Source organism: Tursiops truncatus, chromosome 6, assembly GCF_011762595.2.
Source record: "Tursiops truncatus isolate mTurTru1 chromosome 6, mTurTru1.mat.Y, whole genome shotgun sequence".
NCBI lineage: Eukaryota > Metazoa > Chordata > Mammalia > Artiodactyla > Delphinidae > Tursiops > Tursiops truncatus.
Window position 1 is genome coordinate 28,363,827 of NC_047039.1, and position 26,601 is coordinate 28,390,427.

Genomic DNA, 26,601 nt, shown 5'->3' on the forward strand with positions numbered 1-26,601 from the left:
GCGTCAGCTGAGCGTTCCCTCCACATTGGCAGGACAGGCGTGAGGGCAGGGAGCGTGATGGCTGCTGGCCACCCTAGCTCACTCCTGCTGTTGAGCCATTCTCTCTGGCCAGCCCCAGATTTGCCTTGCGGTTAACCAGGGAGTTTAGAGGATGAACCCTGGGATCTTTTCTCCAGACAGCATAATAAACTAGTAACCCCCCTAAGACAGGTTCTGGTGTAAGTCCAACTCTGTGTGTCTCCCACCTTTTCCAGCGATGGTTGGATGTCCTGGGCTGTAACCTTTCTAGACCGACTTTTAATCTGGCTCGGGATCCGCAGGGACTAGATCTTCAGCGGTTTCTCCTGGATACCACAGCGTCACCATCAGAGATGTTCTCAAGGTGCCGTTTAAACCTGTTTCCTCAGGCCCGTGCCTCAGAGTCACAGCAAAGGAGTTTTTGCCTCGTTCTTCCACTGGGTTTGGAGATTTCAGCCCAAAGCCAGAGCTGGGACTTCCTGTAGGTGACCTGGGGGGAGGACTGGGTTGGGGACATGACCAGGCTGGCACCCCCTCTGGTAGTGGTGCAATCCCGAGTCCAGGTCGACAGCATTCCTTGAACTTTCTTACGTTAGAGGTCCTTGTGACTATCTGATGGGAGTTGGTCCCTATGGCCCCCCCCAAAAGCAAAATTTTGAAGACTTCATAGACAGGCCCTCCATGGCATCACAGCATCCAGAGGTGCTGTTCACACAGGTGCAGTGTGAAGGGTGCCCCCTAGAGGTGTGCCGTGAAGGAGCCTATTCACCAGTCATCCCAACGCCCCCTTCTGGGCCTTCAGGATCCTCGGTGAAAACCCCTGAAGGATGTCTTTCCACCCTGGTCACAGGACCCTGGGTTGCCACTTCCTTCGCTGGGCCACCTGGGCTCTGCCTTTCTCCTGCTTCCGTTCTACCCACCGTCCTCTCCCTCTTACTGAACACTCCTCTGGCGTCCCCGCTCACTTCCACTCTCACTTCCCCTCACCACCAGAACACGTAGGTTCTGATCATTTTGCATTGCCAAGAATGTAGGCCTCACCTCAGGTACTTTAAGTTTTCCTCCCTGTTGCTCTAATGCTGCTCCTATCTGAGCAGGTGCGTGAAGTGCAGACCAGAGCCCCCAGCACAGTTGTGCGGGTGGTTCATCAAGGTGAGTGAGGTCCCCCGGGGCTGGGCAGTGCACACCTCTCTGGAGGTATCCTCGATGCCTCTGGCAGGGTGGCTGTTCTCGAGAAAATAGTTTTCCTATTTTCTGAGAACATTTGAGAACTCTCAGAGCCCCCTGAGGGACTTATGTGTAAGTTGATGCCACTCCATTCTCATGACAGGCGTTTCCCAACTCATAAATGACTGTGCTTCCAAGTCAGTCTTCTGAAATGGGGCCACATTTTGCGAAGAAGCAAGGCAGCTGGTGCTCTCCCCACACTATGGGGCCACTTTTGCCCGTGGTAAAGCTGTGATGGGTTAGAGAACCTTTGTGGTTTGGTTGGGGAAAGTCCTATTGCCTTGGAGTCATGGGAAACCCATGGCCAAGGAAAAGGCTTTCCCAGAGCAGCAGGAGATGGGCAGAGGCCGCCTGGGCCAGCGGAGGCCCCTGGAGTGCTTCGGACCTCAGGCTCCATGAGGCCCCTGGGAGAGCCCAGCTTCTGCTCCTGTCTCCACCAGCGCCTTGCCGGCAGCCTTGAACCTGGTCTCGTGGCCTCTCAAGTCTTGGCATCTCCACCTGTGCAGGAGACCTAATAAAGCTTTCTAAGAGCACTTCAAATGTTTTCAGGAGAACGTGTCACAGTGTGGCATTGCCCTGAGCGCCACCTCTCCACAGGGAGTGGCTAAGCATGGCAGCACACAGCCCCATGTGGTCCTTCGGGGCCCCCACAGAGGTCCATGTGTCCTCTGGCCTTTCCCTGTCTCTCTCTCGGAAGCTTTGTCAGAGGGACTAATCAATTAACTGGAAATTTCAGGAGTGTGTAGAAAGAACACAGCTTGGGCACCGAATCATCTTCTCACCCCATCCCTGCCCAAACACTAGCTAGGGAGCAAGAAAGACGAATGTCCCTTCCTGTTCCCTGACTGAAAAGTGATGAGACAATTACAGACCGGCACATAGCAGTTGCTCAAGAAATGCTTGTTTCCTCAGGTTACCCAGGCTCTGCAAAGAGGGTGGAGGGGGATCCTTCAGACTTAAAGGCCATTCAGGCGAAGGGCAGAGCCGTATTGTTAGGGGTGCATCCTTGGGCAGTGCTTCCTCTAAGTCAGGAGAGCGGCTCCTTTCAGAAGGAGGGGAGGCTGTGATGGGCATGGTCGCATGGACAGGCTTCTGGAGTTGGCTCCTTGACCTAGGTGGTGGTTACAACAAAGTTTTTGCACTTTTATCCGTGTTGTATTTTACAATAAAGATTTATTTTCTGCTTTTTTCCTTCCTCATTCTCCTTACTGCGTAAATACAGAGAGCCAGGCAGAGCCTTACACTTGGGACACGTTGTGGGCAGTGGTGCCGGCAACCCAAGTACCCGACTTCAGGCCGATGTCGGGAGGATGTGGAGGTGAGGAGGGCAGGACCCTGCAAGCTGTTCAGCGTGTGATCCCCATGGAGGCTGAGGGTGGCAGCAGCAGCAGCAGTGAAAGGGAAGTGGGCAGATTTTTTTCTCAAAGTGAACCTCTGCTTGTCCTGCTGGGTCATGCTCTGCTGAGAGGGAGGGCAGCGTGGCTGTCTCCTGAATAGCTTAGAAGATGGTAGTTGTTTTCACTTTGAGGGCTGCCCTTTCCCAGCTTCTGAGACCCGGGTCCTGCTGCTCCGTAGGCCTTGCCAACACCACACATGGTGTGGTTCCAAAGGAGAAACAATGCCTTCACCTATGAAACACCTATGCCCTGGGCTGGCACGGAGGAGCGAGGGAACAGAGAAGGAAAGGACCTCAACTAGAAACCAGCACTAGAAAACGGGGTGCTTGCTGCGGCTTCTGTGGTTCTGAGGAGCCTGCCTTGCACGGGATGAAGATGTCAAATGCTTATCAGTAACATTAGGCTAAGGATGTACCTTTCAAAGTAGCCTGGCCAGACGTTCAAACCATCCAGTGCAAGGTTCCCAGCCAGGAGCAGCTTCTGCAGTGAGTCCGCCTCTTCCCAGACCCTGTCAGCTGTGTGACTTAGGTTTTCATTCCAGTCGAAGCAGGGCACCAAAACCTGTCAGGGGTCACACCTCCTCCTACTGATGCAGGTCCTGGGACCAGCTCATCCTCAGGAGCCCCGGCAGGGAGCGCCTGTATCAGAAGGGATCCAAGTCAGGCTTGGGGCTGGTACACCTGCCCTTGGAATTCAAACATGCTTGACCTCCCACTTTCCAAGAGAGTCTGTTAGGCTCACACGTTTTCTTTAATGGGGTTAGTTTGCTTAGTATTAAGGTTACCAGCCAGAAACGTGTCCTGCCTCATGACAACACGTCTACACCCAAGCACCTCAAAGGAGTCTCGCAAGGCACTGTCACGTGGAAGGCTCTGCCTTGTATATAGGTCCGAATACACAATCCTGCCTCCTGAGTTTCCCTACAGCACATCATGGATTTCCCCTGCCCTTTGCTTCTGCTCTGTCTTCTCTGGGGCCGGACTGTGGACAACCACATGACAGAAGCCTGACATTCTTCTGCCCCACCAGATTGGCAAGAGGTAGTCCTGGTGAGCAAATGAAGACCTCTAGCGGGCTCAGAAACCGTCCCCTATTCCCCCAAACTTTTTCTGACCACAAGACCCGAGACTGCTCCGTGGTACGGGCATCCTCAATGTGTTTGGGAAGGACGCAGTGTTTGCAAATACATTAAATCCAGCGCAATGGGCTTTTCCATCGTTATTCACAACACTAAAGGGGATCTTCTTGAGAAGGATCTGTTTTGCCAATCTTCAAAGCCAGGGCAAGGCAAAAGGACTTCATGTGACACAGCACAAGCCTGATGAGCAGTGACACATCTTCACGCTGCACCCGCTGATTATCACGGCTGAACACGACATTCACTCTCACGAGACTTCTCAGGTCAGGTACTCACGTTCACTGTGTCTTTTCCGGGGAGAGGGAGTAAAATGATTACCTTAGTACTCAGATTAATAACAAGAATCCAAAAGTAGGCTGTCAACCACAGGGAAGGTCCTTAACTGGCTTAATGTGGCCGAGGGTTCAGTGCTGATTACTCAACAAAATATGAAATGACTCTTTCCGCTGTGGCCTTTTCCCACATTGTTCTCTCTTGACCTGGGTGTCACCAAAAGGATTCAGCTCTCTATACACAGACGAGGGAATACCAACCTTTATTTACACTTGGGTTCAAGTTCAGAACTGCCATCTTAGTATAGCAAGGCAAAAAAAAGCACAGATCCTGAGACCAAGGTTCAGATTCCCACATAAGCATATTAACCGTGTGACAACCAGCAAATGTTACCCAGTTTCTTCAGTAAAGTGGGAAGAGTGTCACCCCTGCTTCCAGCGGCCGTTACAGCTGCCTCTGCCCCAGCTGCCACCCTGGGCACCACCCTGCAGGCAGCTGGGCTGAGAGAACGTGGGCCTCCAGGTCTCGGCCCTGCTGGTTAGGGTGGGACTCGGGGAGCTATCGAACCTCTGAGGAAGCCCCTAACCCCGAAATTCTCCAAAGGCAAGAAATAGGAACTCGAACTGGTGCAAGGGCTAAGTGAGAAAAACTAAACATAGGTGTTCAATAAATATTAGTTATTTATAAGTCTTGCCCAGGACAGGGACGGAGGGCCTCTGTCACAGGTGTTGAATTCTGACGCTAGCTCTGAGGGAGAAAAGCATGGGGTGTTAAGTTGCAATTCTTGCCTGGACCCCTTTTCATTTGATTGGTGGGATAAATAACATTATTTAAAAAATCATTTACTTCATACTCATCCTAAAACCCACCCAAACACTAAATATGCACATTTATACTAAGCGCGTGTGTGTACGTGTGTGCACATACACGCAGAAACCACGAGGTAGTTTGGATCACCGTGAAAAAATCAATACTTTCCCTAATTCTCTGCCGCAGAGTGGTAACCAGTGATTGCACGATAGCTACTTAAAATTATTGGTTAAATGAAAACCAAAAAATTCCAGGAGAATATAACATTTACAAGTAAATAGTAAATACAACTGTATTTTAATTTCTTGGTCTCGGAAAACTAGGCTGTGACCGCTTTAAATTAATGGTCCAAGTTATATGTATTTCCTTTAATACAGAAGGACATAGCCTTCCGGTATCTATACAACTTACTAAGTAGTCTCAATAGATTCTATTTTACAACTTGCTTTACTCTCCATGCTTTTGTGGAAGATTCAATACAATCTCTGTGTACATATTTTAAACATTATTTCTGAACTACATTTGGAATTCCTTAAATAAAAAAATAATCACCATTCTCCACCTTCTCGGGAAAGTGCCAGACTAACGCCTGACCAGCACTGCTGCTCTCTAGCATCTGGAGAAATCCTTATTCCCACACCACCCCCAGGCCAAAAAAGTGCAATGAATTCAAACTACATGGGAGAAAGCAACATCTATTGTTCTTATCTTCCCCACAGCAAGAAAAGTCTCTTTATAGGTATGCCAGTGCTGTTTTAATTTGCCAGGGAAATAGGGCTCTCTCAAGCCAGAGCAGGAAAATCTTCAGGGTCGTCTGGGTTTGGAGCAACATCTTGTGTCTGAAAAAGAAAAGTTTTGAAAGCAACCGTCACTTCACCCATTCCCACCTGGGTGCAGAGCTGTGTGAAACACGGTGCCCACTCTCCCTCAGGGGAGGAGCTAATGGGGTAGGGATAGCGGCCCAAACGTTGAGGGAGAGAGGGTCCCAGTGGGAAGAGAAGAGTGGCAGGGTCACTCTGAGTGAGGCCCTGCTCTGAGCTGCAGCCAAGTGCTGCACAGACCCCAAAGAGGGGACATGGAAGGGTGCCTCTCCCTCCTCTGACCCGCTCCCGTCCCTGTTGCAGAACGGCTGGCAGTGCCTACTGGCCACCCCCGGCCCTCCCTCCCACAGATCCTTACTGATCTTACAGATCCTTCCTTCATCCAATAAATATGGAGGATATTTATTGGATAAATTTGCTCCATGTAGCAAAAAAAAAATTTGCTACATGGAGATATAAGGATGATTAAAGACAGTCCTGCCCTTGGGGAGCTCACAAAGTTGGGGGAGAAACATACTGGTAAGTTCAGTCACAGATGGCCTGGGAATGGGGGCCCACAGTCAGGGCATCCAATGCAATTTGGCCAAGTACACATCACAGTCAAGTAATGTTTTCTAGAAGAGAAGGTTCTCCCAGAGATAAGCCTCAATGAATGAGCAAAGAGAACAGAATCCCGCAACAATGCGAGCGTGAAGGCTGTTAGAAGCTGGAAGAGCCCAGGTGGGCGGCAGGTTCGAGGACCGGATCACCACACTGCACACGCGGTGGCAGAGCTCTGCTATGGGAAAGGAGTGGATGTATATTTTCTATTCCCAGAATAGTTCCTTTTTCCAACATGGCCTCAAATGTACCCAGAAAAAACAATGTTGTGTTTTTGCTCTTGTTTAAGTATAACAGACTAGTTTCTCCTCCCAGGGGCTGCTCCCTGGAGTAAGGGAGTCAGGCAGCAAAAGGAACATTTCCCAGACCAGCCACAGAGAAGGGGCTGCTCCTCTTCCATCGTCACAAGGGCGGCACGGGGGCCTGTGCTGGCCACCGGGCCTTGTGCCCAACTCCCACTCAACAGGTGTTTGTTCAAAAAACATTTATGAAGCACCTACTACAGCTTACATTGCGCTAGGCACTGGGGAAACCATCATGTCCCCTGGAGACAGCAGACACTGATCAACAACTGCACCAGCGAGAATACAATTACAAATGCAGATGGTGCTTCAAAGCAAATAAGGACTCTGACCTGGTCTGGAAGACTTCTCTGAGAAAGGGAGGTTGGAGGATCTATTCTAGGTAAACAGGCAAAGGGGTGGGAGAAGGGCCAGCAGGTGCAAAGGCCCTGTGGGGTAAGGAACATGCTTGTCTGTTCTAGAAGTAGAGCAGTGTTGGCTGAAGAGTGGGAAAGAATGGTTTGAAGCGAAAAGGTGGCCTTGAAGCTGTAGGAAGGATTTTGTCTACCCTGAAAGCATCAGGGCCCAGGGCAGATGATCAGACCATGGTAAGCCACCGTCAGTTGATCTAATTCAATCCCAAGCCTGGGGATCTTATCTGATGCAGATGTGTGAATTTTTCTCCAGCTCTGAACGTGCGTTCATGGCAGACATCGAACTTCCCTGGAGACCCTGGAGGCCAGGGCTACACAATGGTCTGTATCCAACTGATGTCCATCATGCTACCATGACCGTTCCAAACACTCCAACATCAGACCCACACGAGACAGAGGAGGAAGAACCTCCTCTGTCTAGACGAGGCAGAACCTGATGATCTTCCAAAATTAGACTATGTAGGCCCAGGGCATCTTCATCCTCTCACTTCAGAAAACCATCAGGGTTTAGAATATAAACACTGGGCTTCCCTGGTGGCACAGTGGTTGAGAGTCCGCCTGACGATGCAGGGGACACGGGTTCGTGCCCCGGTCCGGGAAGATCCCACATGCTGCAGAACGGCTGGGCCCGTGAGCCATGGCCGCTGAGCCTGCGCGTCCGGAGCCTGTGCTCCGCGGCGGGAGAGGCCACAACAGTGAAAGGCCCACGTACCATAAAAAAAAAAATAGAATATAAACACTTACCACCACTTCTGCTCTGGGTCCATAGTTTTCTGCCCTTCTGATCCTTCCCCGGCCTCCCCGTGTGCCACCTCTGGCTCCGCGCCCGGGACGAGGGAGGTTACCAAAATTAATCTCCAGCTGGGATGTGATGTCATTGGCCGCTTTCCGGAAAACGTGGGCATCATCCTCATAGTCATCCTTTACCAACTGAAACACAGTTACAGCATCAAACACAGAACACACACATGGCCGTCTCCATGGACACTCACTGGGCCGGGCTCTGGGCAGGGGAAGATGCTGCTGCTCTGCTTCCAGCCAGGTGGGTTCTGCACATTTTTGAAGCCACATGTTCTCATACTCATAGTCCTTGTTTTTTGAATTGGAGTATAGTTGATTTACAATGCTGTGTTAGTTTCTGCTGTAACAGCAAAGTCAGTCAGCTATACATATACATATATCCACTATTTTTTTAGACTCTATTCCCGTATGGGTCATCACAGAATATCGAACAGAGTTCCCTGTGCTACAAGGTAGGTTCTTATTAGTTGTCCATTTTATACATAGTAGTGTCTCACAGTCTTAATTCAAACATTTTTGAACTTACCGTTACTTCAAGTGAGACCAAATTTCTATCAGTTTAGTAGGTTAAGATGTAAGATTTGACGTGACTAACAGTAATCATTTAAATGTTTTATATCGAATAAGTGTATTTTGCTGAGATTGAAAAGTTTTAGTTTCTGCCTTTTGTTTTATTTCTTCACAAATGCTACTCTGATAAATAAGGAAAATCACCTTCCTAGAATAGAGCTTGATGGAGAAACTTCTTTCAACATGGGTGCTGACTGTACAAATACCGTATGTTAAAAACTGGATGATATACAATAAACACCTCTGACTCAAAATATATGGAAAGGATAGAACAACAGTATGATTTATCTGAGGGTTGCTACCAAGGCAGCATAAAGAACTCAAGCTGCTTTTGAAGAACTGCTCTAGTTCAAATTCTTTGAGAAAGTACATTTTATTGTAAGAGGTCAAATAAGTTCTACCTCTTGTTAAAAGAACACTGTATTAAATAAAACTCCTTCAAATTTGATTTGGCTTCAATTCCTAACCATGAATGAAACAAAGAAGAACTCTCACTTTTAAGTAAAATATAAACCTACAGAAAATATGCCAGTGATCGTAGACGAGAATCTCCCAAGTGCTGTAAGGTTAAACATCCCTACAGCTTGTCCAGAAAATGGAATCAAATTTCCCTGAGCACATCAGTCCCTTTTGGCCATATGTTCATTTCAGGTTTCACATTTAACACTTGTGTCCCCTTCGAAGTTTCAGATTAAAATAAATCAAAGGCCTTAGATGGGCTCTCAAAGCTAAAAAGATGAAGGAAAGAACAATTCAGGAACAATGGCACTCTGGCAACAAGACAAACACAAAAGATATAAGAGGTAAAATGATAACTACGGCCTGGTTTAGAAAACAATTGGCTGTCAGTGTGCCTCAGCAGAGACACGGCAGCCTTCCCAGTAAGAAGGGACAACTTGCAATGGAAGCAAAGTGAGCGAATAGTCAGGCCAAGGTGCTTTAAGGTCCCAGCTCTCTTCACAGGCTACTGTTTGGTCTGAACCTTGCAAAGAACAGAGCTCCATGCAAACAAGAGGTGTTATTCTAGTGCCTTTGTCTCTTAGGGTACTCAGAACAAAGTCAGTGACACCAATCACTTCTTGGACTAGTGATTTGGCTTCTGTTGCTTTAAGAAAAATTCCTGGCTAAAATCGTCAACGCCACAAGATTAATAAGTACCAAAGATGTGTGCTTTACTGAGACCAAGCTCGATGACTCAGCAGCTAACACAGTTGCTTCAAAGATTCCAGGAGACCTCTCTCTGGAGCCAGGGAGGATGAATCTGGTGTGGATTAAGGAAGAGCAGCTTCTATTTTTACCTAACATGTCAGCTGCACATTTCACAACCTAACAGCACAATTGTTTTAGGCAAAGCTTTATTTACAGTGCCCCAGAACAAAAAAGAAGAAAATGGATAGAAAAAAAAAAAAACAACAACTAGCTGATGGACTTGTAAAAAGGCCTCACTCGTATGTGTACAAAAAGCCATTTCTAGTGGAAAAGCTAAAAACTTATTAGACTCGGGCTTCCCTGGTGGCGCAGTAGTTGAGAGTCCGCCTGCCGATGCAGGGGACACGGGTTCGTGCCCTGGTCCGGGAAGATCCCACATGCCGCGGAGCGGCTGGGCCCGTGAGCCATGGCCGCTGAGCCTGTGCGTCCGGAGCCTGTGCTCTGCAACGGGAGAGGCCACAACAGTGAGAGGCCTGCGTACCGCAAAACAACAACAACAAAAAAAACACAAAACGTACTAGACTCCAAGAGCTTGGACTGACTGAAACAGGAGTTAGGAGGGGATCCTGTATCATAAATGACCCCCTAGGGAAACTATTCATTCAAAGAATATAACTAACCAAAGTGTAAATGGGAACACAGACAAATCTACATAGTACAAAACTCCTGAGTTTCAAATGGAAAATCAGTGAATATCCAGCAGACAGGAAGGGTGCTCACTACCGTCATCGACACAGAGACTGGTATCAAGATAAATAGCTGTGACGGAATGAAACAAACTCTAAATTTTAAAATCAGAATGATTCAGTGTACCCTTCCTTAAGTTCAGCAGCTTAAATAGAATGTGATTAAATAACTCTCTGACCAGCCTTCTCAATATCTGCTGGAAGATATTTTCAAAGCGGAAGTTGCCAATGAAGAGCTGAACATAAACCTTGTAAAATCAGGACCACAAAAGACAGAGGAACGCACAAGCAGTTCCAACAGGATAGCTGGCCACAGCAGCAGTGCCCGACGGTGCTGCCAGGTGCTTCAGGGCTCCTCTGGTGAGTTTCTGCAGAGGGAGCAAAGCTGCTACAGTAACACAGAAAAGGCTTCACCCAACCCTGACCAGTTAAAAATGATCAACTAGTTCCAACTAAATGCTCTTATTAGGAATTAGAACTGTGAAAAAAAACCCACTGAATCACTTTGCTATACACCTGGAACTAATAAAATATTGTAAATCAACTATACTTAAACTTAAAAAAAACAAAAGAATTAGAACTGAAGATAATCTAATCACGAAAATGCAGAGTAGTTATCCTCTGAAATGGATTCAGGAAACATTCTGTACCTCTCTTCTGACACAAAATTGACATGCAGCTAAAACATACAGCATGTGCACAGTCTTTGCACAGTTCTGGAGGGAGCAGAAAGTGCACTGTCACTATAACTGCTTTGGATTAAGTATTAATAGGTCAATTCTTTTTCAATTTTTTTCTTAATAAACAATAAAAATACAGTAAAATTAGGCACACATAATCTCTGATTACTCTTAGGTTGAAACTAGAATGTCAACTACTAATGTTCCATTTTTAAAATAGAAGTGGAAAAGCCCATTTCGTTTCCAATAAGGTAACAGTGAAGATTACCTCTAGATACAAAACATCATGCTTACATCATCTCTATATTTAGACTTGTGTATCACCACTGCTTTGGAAGGGACAGTGGACTCAGGTTTCCGGATGTTAAATTCAGGCTTTGGTCTGGTCTGTTCTTGAAGATTTTTCCACTCATCTAGGGTCATCTCTTGAACTTGAGTTTCTTCTTCTACCTCCAACTCAGGAACTCTATAAAGAAGTAAAATCATAAAGAATTATTTCTGACAGGTCTGAAATGTCTACTTTCTCAAAGAGAAAGTCATAACCATTAGTTTAACGTACTTTCATGGTTCTGTATCTTAAATTTAAATAAGGTAAGAAAATCTTTGAACCATAAGCTTCTTTATTTTATTTTCATCATTTTATGCCACCATTGCCAACTGAAGGTAATTCCTGTCTGTGTTCAAAGCAGTCTTTGAAAAATGGGAGCATCACCATCCCAATGACATTAATATTACACTTCACCACCAGGCACTCCCTTCCCCTATGACATTACACACAAAATGAGATAGGCAATTGTAGAAACAAATGGGAGAAGTAACTGAGACAAAACGCATATAAGGAGACCATGAACAGAGGTTATAAACAATGGGTCACAAATATGTACTTTTGTAAATATCCTCCTTAAATTCATGAATTCTTAAAACAGAAGACAGACATATAGAACAATGGAATAGAATTCAAAGTCCAGAAATAAGCCCTCACATTTATGAGCAATTAATTTTTTTGATCAGGGTGCCAAAGACCATTCTTTTGCACTTGGATATTTAGTTTTCCCAGCCCCGTTTGTTGAAAAGACTGTTCTTTCTCCTTTGAATTAAGTTGGACTTCTCACACCATAAATATAAGAGCTAAAAGTATAAAACTCTTAGAAGAAAACAGAGGTATAAACCTTGGATTAAGCAATGGTATCTTACATATGACATCAAAAGCACAGCAACAAAAGAAAAAGTAAATAAACTGGACATCACCAAAACTGAAAATTTTTGTGCTGCAAAAGGACACCATCAAGAAAGTGAAGAGACAACTCATAGAATGAGAGAAAATATTTGCAAATCATATATATATCTAATAAGAGACTTAGATCTAGAATACATAAAGGACTCATAACTCAAAAAACTAAATGATGCAACTAAAAAATGTGCATTTGTCAAAACAATGAATGTACACTTATTTTTGTACATTTCACAATAAATAAATTTTATATCAGTTTAGGTGGTGGGTATAGGTGTTCACTGTAAAATTCTTTAAACTTGGCTGTGTTTGAAATTTTTCATAATAAAATGCTGGAAAAATACTAATATTAAAACATATCCCAAACATACATTGGCAAAAATATAAAAAGACAGTAAATTTTGTAATGCCAAATACTGGAAACAACCCAAAATCATCTGGAGGGAATTTGCTGGAAAAATTATGTATATCAAACATGAATATTAAGCAGCTAAAAAGAAATGAGAAATACATAAATTGCTGTGGAGCACCTCCTGGATATACTGATGAAAAAGCAAGGTGGAATGTCTGTTACCACTCACCTAAGAAATAAGGAGGCATACAAATATATATACATATAGGTTTAAAAAAAAAATCATAATATAAACCAGGGAAAGAACAGGGATAGCAGCTATTTGGAAAATATCATGTTTTAACAGATTGTACTTTGGAAACATTTAAATATTTTACATAAATAAATAAATCTATAAAACAGATTTAAATTAAAATTCAATCTCTAAAATTTGGAAGCAAAATTAATCAAATTAGCCTAATTGTTTATCAAGTTGGTGATAAAAGCATCAGAAAAAAGCTATTTAAAGTGCCTTTAAATACAAATTTATAATTATTCATCTCTCTGTATGTAACTTTTTAATAATAATATTATTGGAGGTAGTGTTGGTAATATTATTTGTTACTGTCGTGTGTGCAGCAAATGGGTAATAGTATGATGTTATTGACAACTGGGATTTTCAGCATGGAAGAAAAAGAGAGAGAAACTTAAGAAAGTTTAGCTAAAAATTTTGTACTCCTAAATTTCAAATGGAAATATTGAATGAACTCATAATATATTTTAGCTTAAAAATGTGTGTGTGTGTGTGTGTGTGTGTGTGTGTGTGTGTATTCCTCAGCTCTGTCCACTTAAATGTCCTAGAAACAGTTAAGAACCTAGTAGCAGTAAGTAACCCTAGTGCCTAGACTATGGTCTCTAAATACCATATTCTATTTTTTTAAAATTTATTTTACTGAAGTACAGTTGATTTATACTGTACAGCAAAGTGATTCAGTTATACATAGATATACATTCTTTTTCATATTCTTTTCCATTATGGTTTATTACAGAATATTGAGTAGAGTTCCCTGTGCTTTACAACAGTAGGACCTTGTTTATCCATTCTATGTAAAATAGTTTGTATCTACTAATCCCAAACTCCCGATCCATCCTTCCCCGACATCCACTCCACCTTGGCAAACACAAGTCTGTTCTCTATGTCTGTGAGTCTGTTTCTGTTTCATAGATAAGTTTATTTATGTCATATTTTAGACTCCACATATAAGTGATATCATATGGTTCTAAATACCATATTCTATTAAAGGACTCTGGCTCCCTGGAAAAATGACTCAGTATGAGACGTGAAGTATAGATGATGAGTCTGAAACATGTCCTACCAGAAAGCAAGGAAGCTATCAGAGACCACTGAATGTGTGTAAAAAGGATCAAGAATCAACTTGAAGAGGCCCCCTTCAGTCAAAAAATGGATCAGTTTAAGCACCAATAAGCATAAAAACTCAGTGTACTGAAACACATCAGATATGTTTAAATCTCTAAGTTCACAAGGACACTTAAAAAAAGTCACTGGCACCTTTGAAGGATATGAGGGAACCAACTCATTATTCTGAAAATGAGTAAATTAAAAGTAAAACACGCCTTTTATGCATCCTTCATTTCCTAAACAAACTTACACTCAGTTTAATCAACTAGTTCTAGGTAAGCTTTTCTTTACAGATCATCCCAGCTACTTAACTGAAGAAAGAATCATAGAATTAGACTATCACTAATTTGCAGCCCTAATGAATTAATGGATAAAGGCAATGATAATCAGCAGCCTTCCATAACCTATGAAACAATCTTGCCAAAGAGTTGAACCTGAATTTAATCAAACCTCTGCCTCTCATTATTAATATTCAGGAAATTTTTTTAAAAATATGAAGAACAGAGAAACATGTTGGACTACTCTACAATGCCATGCTGGGACTGGCTTGCACCAAGTCGTAACAGCCAATCGTTAAATTCTCAGGAATTTTGCGAGTTGGCTGTGAAATACAGTTGTTAAAAATTAAATTATAGAAACACATAATTAAATGTTAAAACATGTTTAAATGTTAAAACAAAGGTAATAAATCCTCACAACTCATCATTCCCTAATTATTTCACTACATTTTGCCTTTTCCTATGCACTTGAAGTTATTTATCTCTATTTTATGTGTAGAGTGGATATACTATGCAACGATGTACTACCGCACATCTTTTCCCACTCTGTGTTCAATGATGTTGCTTTGGTGGTTTTAAATCAGCCATGGTAGGAATATTTACACCACAGAAACTAGCAAGTGCAATAGATCCAGGCTTTTTCATGCCAGAGAACCAGATGTTAAATATTTACCAGCACACCACTGATTACAGGGGTGCAATCAATACAATTCTGACTCTGAGAAACTATTTGGACAAATGACCCAGCTTTTTCAACAAATAAATTGCAAGAAAATTAATAAAAAAGAAGACACGTAGATTGAAAGCGACTTAAGGGTAATCAAGATAGTTTGATATTGGCAGAACAATGGAACAGACTATAGAGAAATAGGCCCACACATACATGGGCGATTGATTTTCAAATAATGGTTTTCAGTATGCTGGAATAACTAGACATGCATATGCAAAAAAAAAAGGAGGGAACGTCTATCCATACCTCACATTGTATATAAAAGTCAACTCAAAATGGACCAAATGTAAATTTTTAAAAATGGATCATAGACCTAAATATAAAACCCAAAATTATAAAACTTATAGGAGAAAACATTTGTGGTATTAGGTTAGGAAAAGATTTCACACCAAAATCATGATCAATGAAAGAACTGATAAATTGAACTTCCTCAAAATTAAAAACTTCTGTTCTTCAAAAGACACTGTCAAGAGGGGACTTCCTGGGTGGTCCAGAGGGTAAGACTCCATGCTCCCAATGGAGGGGGCATGGGTTTGATCCCTGGTCGGGGAACTAGATCCAGCATGCAAGCTGCAACTAAGAAGCCTGCAGGCCGCAACTAAAGATCCCACATGCTGCAACGAAGATCCCATGTGCCGCAACTAAGACCTGGCACAGCCAAAATAAATAAATAAATATTTTTTAAAAAAGAAAAAGAAAATGGGTGGTCATCATTTAAAAAACAAAATGACACTGTCAAGAGAATAAAAAATCAGGCCACAGATTTGGAGAAAATATTTGCAAATCATGTATCTGATAGAGGACTTGAATCCAGAATATACGAAGAACTCTCAAAACTCAGTAATAAGAAAACAAACCAATTATAAAATGAGCAAATGATTTAAACAGACTACTAAAGAAGACATACAGATGGCAAATAACCCGTGAAGAGAGGCTCAACATCATTAGTCATTAGGGAAATGTAAATTAAAACCACAATGAGATATACACCTATTATAAGGCTGAAAAATTAAAAACTGGAACAACCACTTTGAAAATGAGTTTGGCAGTTTCTAGAAAAGTTACATAAACACCTGCCATTTCACTCAGGAGAAATGAAAATGTATATCTACAGAAAGGCACACACAGAAATGTTCATAGTAGCTTTATTTATAATAGCAAAAACTGTAAACCCACATGATCATCATCAGGCAGATGGATAAACAAATAGTGGTCTATCTGTAAAATGGAATATTGCTCAACAATAAATAGGAAGGAACTACTGAAACACTCAACAACCTGAATGAATCTTAAAATATGCATGCTCAGTGAAAGAATATAGACAAAAAAAGAATACAAAAAGAATACATGCTGTATGCTTCCATTTATATAAAATTATAGCAATTGCAAACTAATCTTTAATGACAAAAAAGTAGATCACTGGTTGCCTGGGGGAAAGGGGCGGGATGGAGGGATTACAAAGGGACACAAGGAAACTTTTTGGGTTGATAGATGTGCTCATTATTTTTATTGTTTATGGATTTCAAACTTGTAAAACTGTACATTCTAAATATGTGCTGTTTATTGGATTTGGATTGTATCTCAATAAAACTGTTTTTGAAAGAGATGTAAGAAACATAAAAATTAAAATGTATATTTCAATATTAATTCAAACAAATAAGTTGTTTTAAAAAAAGATTTTGAGATAATCAGGGAAACTGACAAACTGCCTAGATATTTAATGATAAGGAATTGTTAAAAAATTTTAGATGGGATAATGATATTCCAGTTATGTTTTTTTTTTTTTTTGCGGTACGTGGGCCTCTCACTGTTGTGGCCTCTCCCATTGCGGAGCACGGGCTCCGGACGCACAGGCTCAGCGGCAATGGCTCACGGGCCCAGCCGCTCTGCGGCATGTGGGATCTTCCCGAACCGGGGCACGAACCCGTGTCCCCTGCATCGGCAGGCGGACTCTCAACCACTGTGCCACCAGGGAAGCCCCCAGTTATGGTTTTTTTAAAGGAAGTCTTTTAGATATAACATTCTGAAACATTTTTGGATAATATATAATATATCCTGGAGGTAGAGGAAGTGGGTAGAGAAATATATGAAACAAGAATGACCATGATTTGATAACAGTTTAGCTGAATAACTTACTTGGAGTTTCAATATACTATTCTTATTTTATATACATTTTTTCTGTAACTTTTAACAAAAAGAGCTAAAAATAAAGAAATATTAAGGAATCATGAGGGTTTCTGTAGCCTACTTGTGATAGAATTAAGAAATCTGTGGCACCGATGCTATGAATTTGATTCTTTCTTAACTAAGATAACCTAATAGAAGTTAATAAATTCCAAAAAGTTCAATAAGAACAGATTTTGTGTTAAGACCACAAAAGAAGTACTTTTTGTCTGCTTGTTTTCTTAAAAAATATATCTAGGGCTTTATATATATATAAACATAAACAACTAGAAAAAGTAGAAGGCATGTAAGAAATGCAGCCCTGAAGTGACACAGCCACCCAAAATAAAGCAAATAGTGCAGTTCAGAATAGAGAATCTGCCACATCCATCCATGAAAGTGATCAGCCTGACACCCTTTACTCAGATGTGCCTCATTTGAAGGTGTTCTTACAGATGCCCCCATGCATTCTCCTTTATCACCTGCCATTTCAACAAGCCATTTTGGGAGCAGTATAAAATCACCAAGGACAGGGTCCTTAATTTCATTGCCTATTGGCCAAAAATAATTATAAAAAACACACTCTAAACAAACAAAACACATTCTATGACAGTTCTGTAAGGCAGATTCCATTTCCCATTTGAATCAGCTCTGAACGTAGTTTTTACTGCCGTTTTAGCAAAGACTGGATATTCAACAGGAAGAGATATAGCTAATTCTCAGTTCCAGGAAGGACTAATGCAAGTATATTTCTAACAGTTATAAAAGCAACATAACTGCTATCACTCTAAATTTAACAATTCCCTTTTGAGTAATTCAAAGACCTTTACAGTTCTTGGTTTATCAGGTGGGCCAAAGAGTGCCTTTGGTATTTTAAGTAAAAATAAAAGACACATTTTTCATTTTCCCCAAGAACTTTATTGAACAACGTATTCACACTTTTGTTCCACTACTTTCTGCCATTTTCCAGGCAATTTTGTAAGTCCAAAACTTTTTATCTTTTTGAGCAAAGAACTGTTCCAGGTGCCTTTTATAGTCTTCCAGGGAATTGAATTTTTTTCCATTAAGAGAATTTTGTAAAGACCAAAATAGATGGAAATGCGAAGGTGTAATGTCTGGTGAATATAGCGGATGAATCAGAACTTCCCAGACAAGCTGTAACAGTTTTTGCCTGGTCATCAAAGAAACATGTGGTCTTGAGTTATACTGATGGAAGATTATGCGTTTTCTGTTGACTAATTCTGGACGCTTTTCAACTGGGTGCAGCTTTCAGTTGGTCTAATTGGGAGCAGTATTTGTTGGAATTAATCGTTTGGTTTTCTGGAAGTTCATAATAGAGGACTCCCTTCTGATCCCACAATATACACAACATCACCTTCTTTCGATGAAGACCGGCCTTTGGTGGTTGGTGGTAGTTCATTTTGTGTGCCCCACGATCTCTTCCATTCCACATTGTTGTACAGTATACACTTTTCATCTCCTGTCACAATTTTTTTTTAATTAATTAATTAATTTTTGGCTGCGTTGTGTCTTCGTTGCTGTTGGGTGCAGGCTTTCTCTAGTTGCAGCGAGCGGGGGCTACTCTTCATTGCAGTGCGCGGGCTTCTCATTGCGGTGGCTTCTCTTGCTGCGGAGCACAGGCTCTAGGCACACGGGCTGCAGTAGTTGTGGCTCGCGGGCTCTAGAGCACAGGCTCAGTAGTTGTGGTGCACTGGCTTAGTTGCTCCGCGGCATGTGGGATCTTCCCAGACCAGGGCTTGAACCCGTGTCCCCTACATTGGCAGGTGGGTTCTTAACCACTGTGCCACCAGGGAAGTCCCCAACAATTTGTTTTAAAAACGGAGTGTTTTCATTACATTTCAGTAGAGAATCGCATGCAGAAATAGGGTCAAGAAGGTTTTTCTCGTTTATGTGGAATCCAAACGTCAAAGTGATTCACATAATCAAGCTGGTGCAAATGATTTTCAACGTTTGATTTGGATTCTTTAAGTATGTCGGCTATCTCCCACGTGGCATAACATTGATTGCTCTCAATTATTGTTTTGATTTGATCGCTATCAATTTCAACTGGTCTACCGAACTGTGGAGCTTTGTCCAGCGAGAAATCTCCAGCACGAAACTTTGCAAACCACTTTTGACACATTTGATAAGTCACAGCACCTTCTCCATACACTGCACAAATCTTTTTGTGCATTTCAGTTGCGTTTTTACCTTTCTTGAAAGAATAAAGTATAATATGCCGAAAATGTTGTTTTTCTTCCATATTCAGTATTAAAAAGGCTACACAAAAATTCACCAATTTTTATGTCTTTTTTAAATGTATGCTGATATGACAGCTGTCACATACAATGTAACAAAATTGTTTCCAGTGAAGTTAAAGACAACTAAGTGCTACTAGAGCCATCTTACAGAAGAAACCAAATGAAACTTTTGGCCCACCCAATATGATAAAAAATTTTTGGAGAGAATTTTTCATCAAAACTGCTCATAGGTATAAGTCATCAAATCTATGACTTGTAATGTGAACAATGCTGTACGCAGATTTAATAATTATACATTTTGTTTCTAAATGAGTAAAATTACAGAAGAAATTTTAACAACAGTTATCTTTTTTTAACAACTGTTTTAACAACAGTTATCTTTATGTAGAAATAAATGGGATAATAATGCTAATATTTACTGTATGTTTACTAGGTGCCAGATGCTATTCAAAGTGCTTTACATTAATTTGCTCATGATAATTAATGCCACAAGTTAGTTAAAATTAACAGCTCCGGGCTTCCCTGGTGGCACATTGGTTGAGAGTCTGCCTGCCGATGCTGGGGACACGGGTTCATGCCCCGGTCCGGGAAGATCCCACATGCCGCAGAGTGGCTGGGCCCGTGAGCCATGGCTGCTGAGCCTGCGTGTCCGGAGCCTGTGCTCCGCAACGGAAGAGGCCGCAGCAGTGAGAGGCCCGTGTACCGCAAAAAAAAAAAAAAAAAAAATTAACAGCTCCATTTTACAGGTAAGAAAATCAAGGAGACAGGTTATACAACTAACAAATAAATGAAAGAGCCAAATTTCATATCCATTCATTCTACCTCCAAAGCCCGCATTTAACCTCTGTGCTATTTAGGGAATAAGATGGCAGAAAAAATGCTTAGATGGAAGATAGTCAAGATATGGACAGAGGAAGCATACAAATCATCAATTCAAATGTCCAAACTTCCATTCAGGCAATACTTTTTCACCTGAATGAAAATGTGCAGTGAATCAAGGAAAGTGGGTTCTAGAAATAAAACTTTACTCACTGAATACTTAACTGCGGCAAGTGGATCTAACCTAACATGTAAATAATACCTCCTACTTCCTTCCAAAGTACTGAAAGGGTGACTTCCCTGGTGGTCCAGTGGTAAAGAATCCGCCTTCCAATGCAGGGGATGTGGGTTTGATCCCTGGTCAGGGAACTAAGATCCCACATGCCACAGGGCAACTAAGCCCGCGCACCACAACTACTAAGCTTGTGCACCTCAAGGAGAGAGCCCGTGTGCCGCAAATTACAGAGCCCACACATTCTGGAACCCGTGCGCCACAACTACAGAGCCCATGTGCCCTGGAGCCCGTGCACCACAACTAGAGAGAAAACCCAAGCGCCTCAACTAGAGAGAAGTTCGAGCGCTGCAACGAAGAGACCATGCACCACAATGAAAGATCCCACGTGCTGCAACTAAGACCCTACGCAGCCAAAAAAGTAATAAAAGAAAAAAAGTACTGAAAGGGAAGTGAATTTCATGATAAACTTGGAGCTCCTCATAAATTTGCAATAAAAATTTTAAAGAGCTGTGGTCCTGCTTTAAGAAGACTCAGTACATAACAATCTTCATTGTCTAAGCAAATACCCTTGGAAACAAAGTGCAAAATATTTCATTGCAGATATTTTTTAATAATGCTTCCTCACCATTCTCTTTTCATAGAGTTAAATTTTTAAGGATGGAAGGGAGTTGCTGATCTATGTTACTTAATAGGAAATCCTCAGTGATCCCGGCAGCTCTTCCCCTGATTACAGAACCACCTTCTCCCATTTGCAGTTCTTAATAGCAAGTTAGTCTAAATGGCACTTTTAAACATTCCTACCATTCAGTACAGTTAACAACATGAATGTCTGTGCCACAATACCTGGTTCAAATTCTGGCTCTGACACTTACTACAAGTTGTTTAACCTGTATGTCTCAGCATTAGAATAGGAACAGTACCTTCTCCTTCCCAGGCAGCAAAGGGTTAAATGAGTTAAGCCATAGACTCATTTAGAACAGTTCCTGGCACACAAGAAATGCTCAATAAATGTTAGACTTACTCTTAAAGCAAAACAGGAAATGGTCACAGGTATTCTTGGACATTAGAACACCACGTGATAAGAAACATGTAATACTTCTGTAATGAAACGAAGAAGGAAGGGCATAGCACATGTAACTGTCGACAAAATGTGTCCAATTTGAGGAAAATGTATGTACTTTGGGTTGCAGGTTTGAAAATAAGCAAGGGTACATTAAATTCACCTACCAAGAAGTTCTAAACCAAGAGTTGCACTAAATATGCATCCTGGCTGAACGCCGAAAGCTTGGGTGTTAGATCAATATCCCGACAAAGCCAAGATCAGAGGGCATCTCCGTCCTGGAATGCATATACAAGCCTAATTTTGAAATTATAAAAAACTGTAATTGTATTACTAGAAATGTGAGTAATAATTTTAAAATGTGACAAGGCAGTGCAGAAACAAGAACTTCTCAGTGCGGTTGGCTAGACTGCAGCTGCGGTGCACTGCAGCTCCTGCAATTTTAACTGGATGCTCACTGTTCAGCATGTTCAGCAGAGGGAGAGAGATTTGCTGACTAGCTCCACTAGGATACTGCAGACAATGAGATGGCCAACGAAATCATCAAGTATTATTTTGTCTTTCAAAATAACTGATTAATTGAAAGAATTATTTTGTCTAATATTATGAATGCTAGAGTACCTCAATCAATTCCAAAGATTATAATTATGCTATAATTTACTCTCTATTATTCTGCTTTATATTACCTGAATTTGGATAAATGGTTTACTGGCTCAAAAAGGATCCAATTTTTCCTGAAGGTATCTAGTTAACTCACTTCTTAACATTCATATACACTGTTGATCTATTTTCTTAGTTAACTTACTGTCTAAATGTTCATATTAATCTATTTCTTTAATTAAATACATTACTTAGTTGTTTTGAATAGTAAAGTAACAGCTTTCACAATCATCAATCGTAGCACTTTACTCCTGTAATAAGTAACAATAATAATAGTAGGTATTTATACAGCGCTAACTACATGCCAGGCCCCACTCTACATGAAACACACGCACACCCAACCAATCCTTATAACAGCCTTCTGATGTAGGTGTTATTATTATCCCCATTTTACAGATGAAGAGAACTGAGGCACAGAAAGATTAAATAACTTAGCCAAACTAGTAAATGGAAGAGCTGGGATTTGAACCCAGAACACTGGCTCAGAGTCTCTGCTCTTAAGCATTGCCTCTTCTCAGCTGAAGGATGAGTAAGAGTTAAATAAATAGGTGAAGGGTGAAGGGAGTGTGGAGGAGAGGTACAGAAACACAAGAATACAGCACTTGCAAAAGCTCTTTGGCAGGTGTGGCATAGGAGCTGGAGAAAGGTGCTTGGGGACATGAAATAAGGGCCACATGGTGAACCTGGAGAAGGCACAGGAGTGGTTGAACTTGAGGGCTCTTCATGGGCCAGACCATGCAGGACTGTGCAGGTCAGGGCAAGGGACAGAAAAAGGACAGAAAGCCACTGGGGGGAGGGTCTTACTCGAGGGGTGGGGGCACGATGATCAGAATGGCAGTGTGAAAGCCACTTTGGTGTGAAACGGGTGGGTTGGTAGAATGTGAGAATGCAAGGAACCCCATTAGGAGCTCTGGTGAGAGAGCAGATAGCAGTAGCAGAGACTATGATGGTGAGTGGAGATGGCAGATATAAAAGAGTACAAATCCTCAGGGCATGGTGACAGATCGGATTTTGAGGAGACAGTGGGTCAAGAAGAAGGAAATCTCAAGAATGACTCCTAGGTTTCTGGTTTGTGCAACTGGATGAATGGCGATGCTGTTCCGCAAAACAGAAACACCTAATGAGGGTGGGGGCTTGTGGACCTCAGTCCTGGCCACACTGAGCATGAGGTGCATTTGGGATGCCCACGGGGAGGTGTCTAGGAGGCAGATGGACACATGGGCCTGGAGTCCATGTTGAAGGTTGGAGCCAGAGGTATATATTCTGGAGTCAGGGGATAAATGATAATTCAAGCTGCAGGAGTGCATGAGACCCTATAAAGAGACACTAGACACAGAGAAGAGGACCTAAGGCAGAGCCCTGAAGAACTCAACATTTTAAAAGAGCAGAAAGACAAGGATGAGTCTGCAAAGGAGGAACTGAGCAGCAGAAAGCAAGCCAGAAGAATGCAGAAACCAATGGGAGGTTGTGGTTAAGAGGAAATCAACACAGGCATACCTTGTCGTATTGCACTTCACAGATTCTGCCTTTTTAACATATTGAATATCTGTGGCAGCCCTGCGTTGGGCAAGTCTAGCAGCACCATTTTCCCAACAGCATTTGCTCACTTGACGTCTCTGTGTCACATTTTGGTAATTCTCGAAATATTTCAAACTTTTTCATTATTATTATATTTGTCATGGTGATCTGTGACCAATGATACAAAGATGTTACTATTGTAATTGTTTTGGGGTGCCACTAACTGCACCCACATAAGACAGTGAACATAATCAATAAATGTTGTATGTGTTCTGACTGCTCCACTAACTGGCCTTCCCATCTCTGTCCCTCTTCTGGGGCCTCCCTATTCCCTGAGACACAACAGTATTGACATTAGGCCAGTTAATAACCCTATAATGGCCTCTCAGTGTTCAAATGAAAGGAAGAGTCAGTCAATATGGCAAACTTCATTGCTGTCTTTATTTTAAGAAACTGCACAGTCACCCCAACCTTTAGCAACCACCACCCTCATCAGTCAGCAGTCATCATCAAGGCAAGACCCTCCACCAGCAAGAAGATTATGACTCATTGAAGGCTGAGATGATAAATATGTTAAAAAGGTTAGTGTCTTTAGCCATAAAGTATTTTTAAATTAAGGTATGTATACTGCTTTTTTTAGACATAATGCTATTGCACACTTAATAGACTACAGTACAGTCTAAACATAACTTTTATATGTACTGGGAAACCAAAAAAATCATGTGATTCACTTTATTGTGATATTCGCTTTATTGAGGTGGTCTGGAATCAAACCCACAATATCTCTGAGGTATGCCTGTAAAGTCAAATGTTCTGAGAGGTCAAGGAAGATGCAGACCGAAACATCTGTTAGGTCTGGAGACATGTGGTGACTGTTTCAGAAGGGCAATGAGGACAAAGCCAGACCTGAAGTGAAGTGAGGATGAAGTGAAGGGGAGGAAATGAAGAAAGAATGCACATAACCCTGAAAAAGGCAGCTGAATGTGAATGTAGGGGCAACGAGAGGCTTTTAACAGGAGAGATTGAGCGCAGATAAAATGTTGATAAGAAGACCAGAGCTGGGAGGAAGGAAGTGAGTATGCCTAAAAATGAAGGAGCTAACTGATAGTGAGATTTCTCTGAAGTCAGTAGGAAATGGGATCCAAACACTGGAGAGGCTGGTGGAGGGATGGGGCCTCTATTTTACCACAAGGGAAGAAGCCCAGGAGGCAGGTGTAGGCAGGTTTGCACCTTTGAGAGTAGTGTAATTTCTCTGTGACAAAGGAGGCCAAGTTGTACCCAGAAAATGAAAGAGGAGGTGTGGGTGTCAGAAGGATGGAAGAAGGGGAAAGTGGGGGGCAATGTCAGGGCTCTGAAGGGACAAGAAGGACTGAACCAGTGATTGTAATGGGTGGGGGGGGAAAGAGCGAATCCAAGAAATGGGCATTGCTGGGCAGTGTTGAGGGCTCATTTCAGAATGTGGTGATGGGGAATTTACAGGGGTTCCCATCAGCCCTGCTGAGTATCTTGCAGTGCTCAGCCTGTGGATGCAGTGCTCAGAAAGGAGGCAGATGGCTACCGGTTGTCCAGGAGGTGGGTGCATTTGCTAGCAAGGTACTCATAGACCCAAGGGGCAAGGGAGTTTAAAGCCTTGGCAAGGGTGCTACAGATGGACCAGGGAACTAAGCTCCATGAAGAAAAGAGGAAGGAGGGACCGGGAGAGAATAAAGGGACAAAAGATAGGGGTCCTGAGGAAAGAGAGACTAGTCACAGTACAGGCTGCTGATGGAAAACAAGTTGTAGGCACAGGACAGAATACTTGAATGCAACCCATTAATTATCATTAATAATCATTCATTAGATGATTTGAACTATTAATTAGTTTGATTATTCATTAACATGTTAAGAAGATAACCCTCTGTGATATGACGAAAGGCTGAGCTTCCTCTTCTATGAAGACCTCTTATAAATCTTTAAGAAAAAGACCAACAACCCAATGGGGAAAATGAATGAAATACCCACTTGGCTGGCGATTCCTCCTCCAGGGGGCCCAGGGACTCCTCCACCACTGTGGTCTCTTCCATGGGGGCAGTCGGGTCCATGTCACTGCAAAGCAGCAAGAACCACTCTAGTCACACAAATCTGTTTACATCAATGCCCTTACATATTCAAGACAGAAAAAAACACATTTCAATGTCCTTTTTCTTAAGTAAACATCCCTCAAGGAATTAACATGTACATACAGGTAATCCACATCAAAATAAAAAAGAGGAAGAAAAATGCTCTTAATTGCTAATCCATATAAATTATTTCAAAAGTGTGAAAAGTACTTTGAGAAATACAAGTTTCCATGAATGGCCTAAAATTAAAAACAGATTGTAAAGGACCAGAACAATTATTCAAACTCTTATTATACTAGGAAATTCCAAATATTAACAGGGGCCATAAAAATTTTCAACCTGTGTTAAATGACTTAAAATAGATAAGAATATGCCATTGCAAACTTTAGAAAATGGCAAGAAAGTGGAAACATTCCACAAAAAGGAATGTGTAGGATTACAAACAAGCTGGTGATAACCATACCAGAAAAATAAGGCTTTGAAACATCAATTTACATACCATCACATCTAAATACATAATCTACAGATTAGAAATTACAGCACAGTGAAAAACACTTTGAATTTTAAATACATAATCTTAAATCTTTTATGTTGATATTAATCCTATCTGAACATTACTTTTAAAAAAGTACCAGCAAAAGAAATTTCATTCTCAGGAAAATGCTAAAATTGGTCAATATAATAGAAATATTTTACACTGTACATTCAGAACCCAGCACTTTTTCATCCCCAGTTCAGGAAAAATCTTCATAAAATTAGTTTTTTTTTAAATAAACATAAATTGGGCTTCCCTGGTGGCGCAGTGGTTGAGAGTCCACCTGCCGATGCAGGGGACACGGGTTCGTGCCTGG

At 42.0% G+C, this 26,601-nt stretch overlaps 1 protein-coding gene across 1 annotated transcript in view; it reads right to left on the reverse strand.

The window, feature by feature from the left end:
* Positions 1-4,292: 4,292 nt before the first annotated feature.
* Positions 4,293-26,601, reverse strand: part of HABP4 (hyaluronan binding protein 4) — a 36,603-nt gene continuing 14,294 nt past the window's right edge. Inside the window, exons 5-8 of the mRNA XM_019940426.3 lie at positions 25,653-25,736; positions 11,240-11,411; positions 7,744-7,929; positions 4,293-5,702 (exon numbers count right to left, since the gene is read on the reverse strand). Of these exons, the coding sequence (XP_019795985.1) occupies positions 5,646-5,702; positions 7,744-7,929; positions 11,240-11,411; positions 25,653-25,736 (499 nt within the window). The 3' untranslated portion in view covers positions 4,293-5,645. The remainder of the gene's footprint in view (positions 5,703-7,743; positions 7,930-11,239; positions 11,412-25,652; positions 25,737-26,601) is intronic.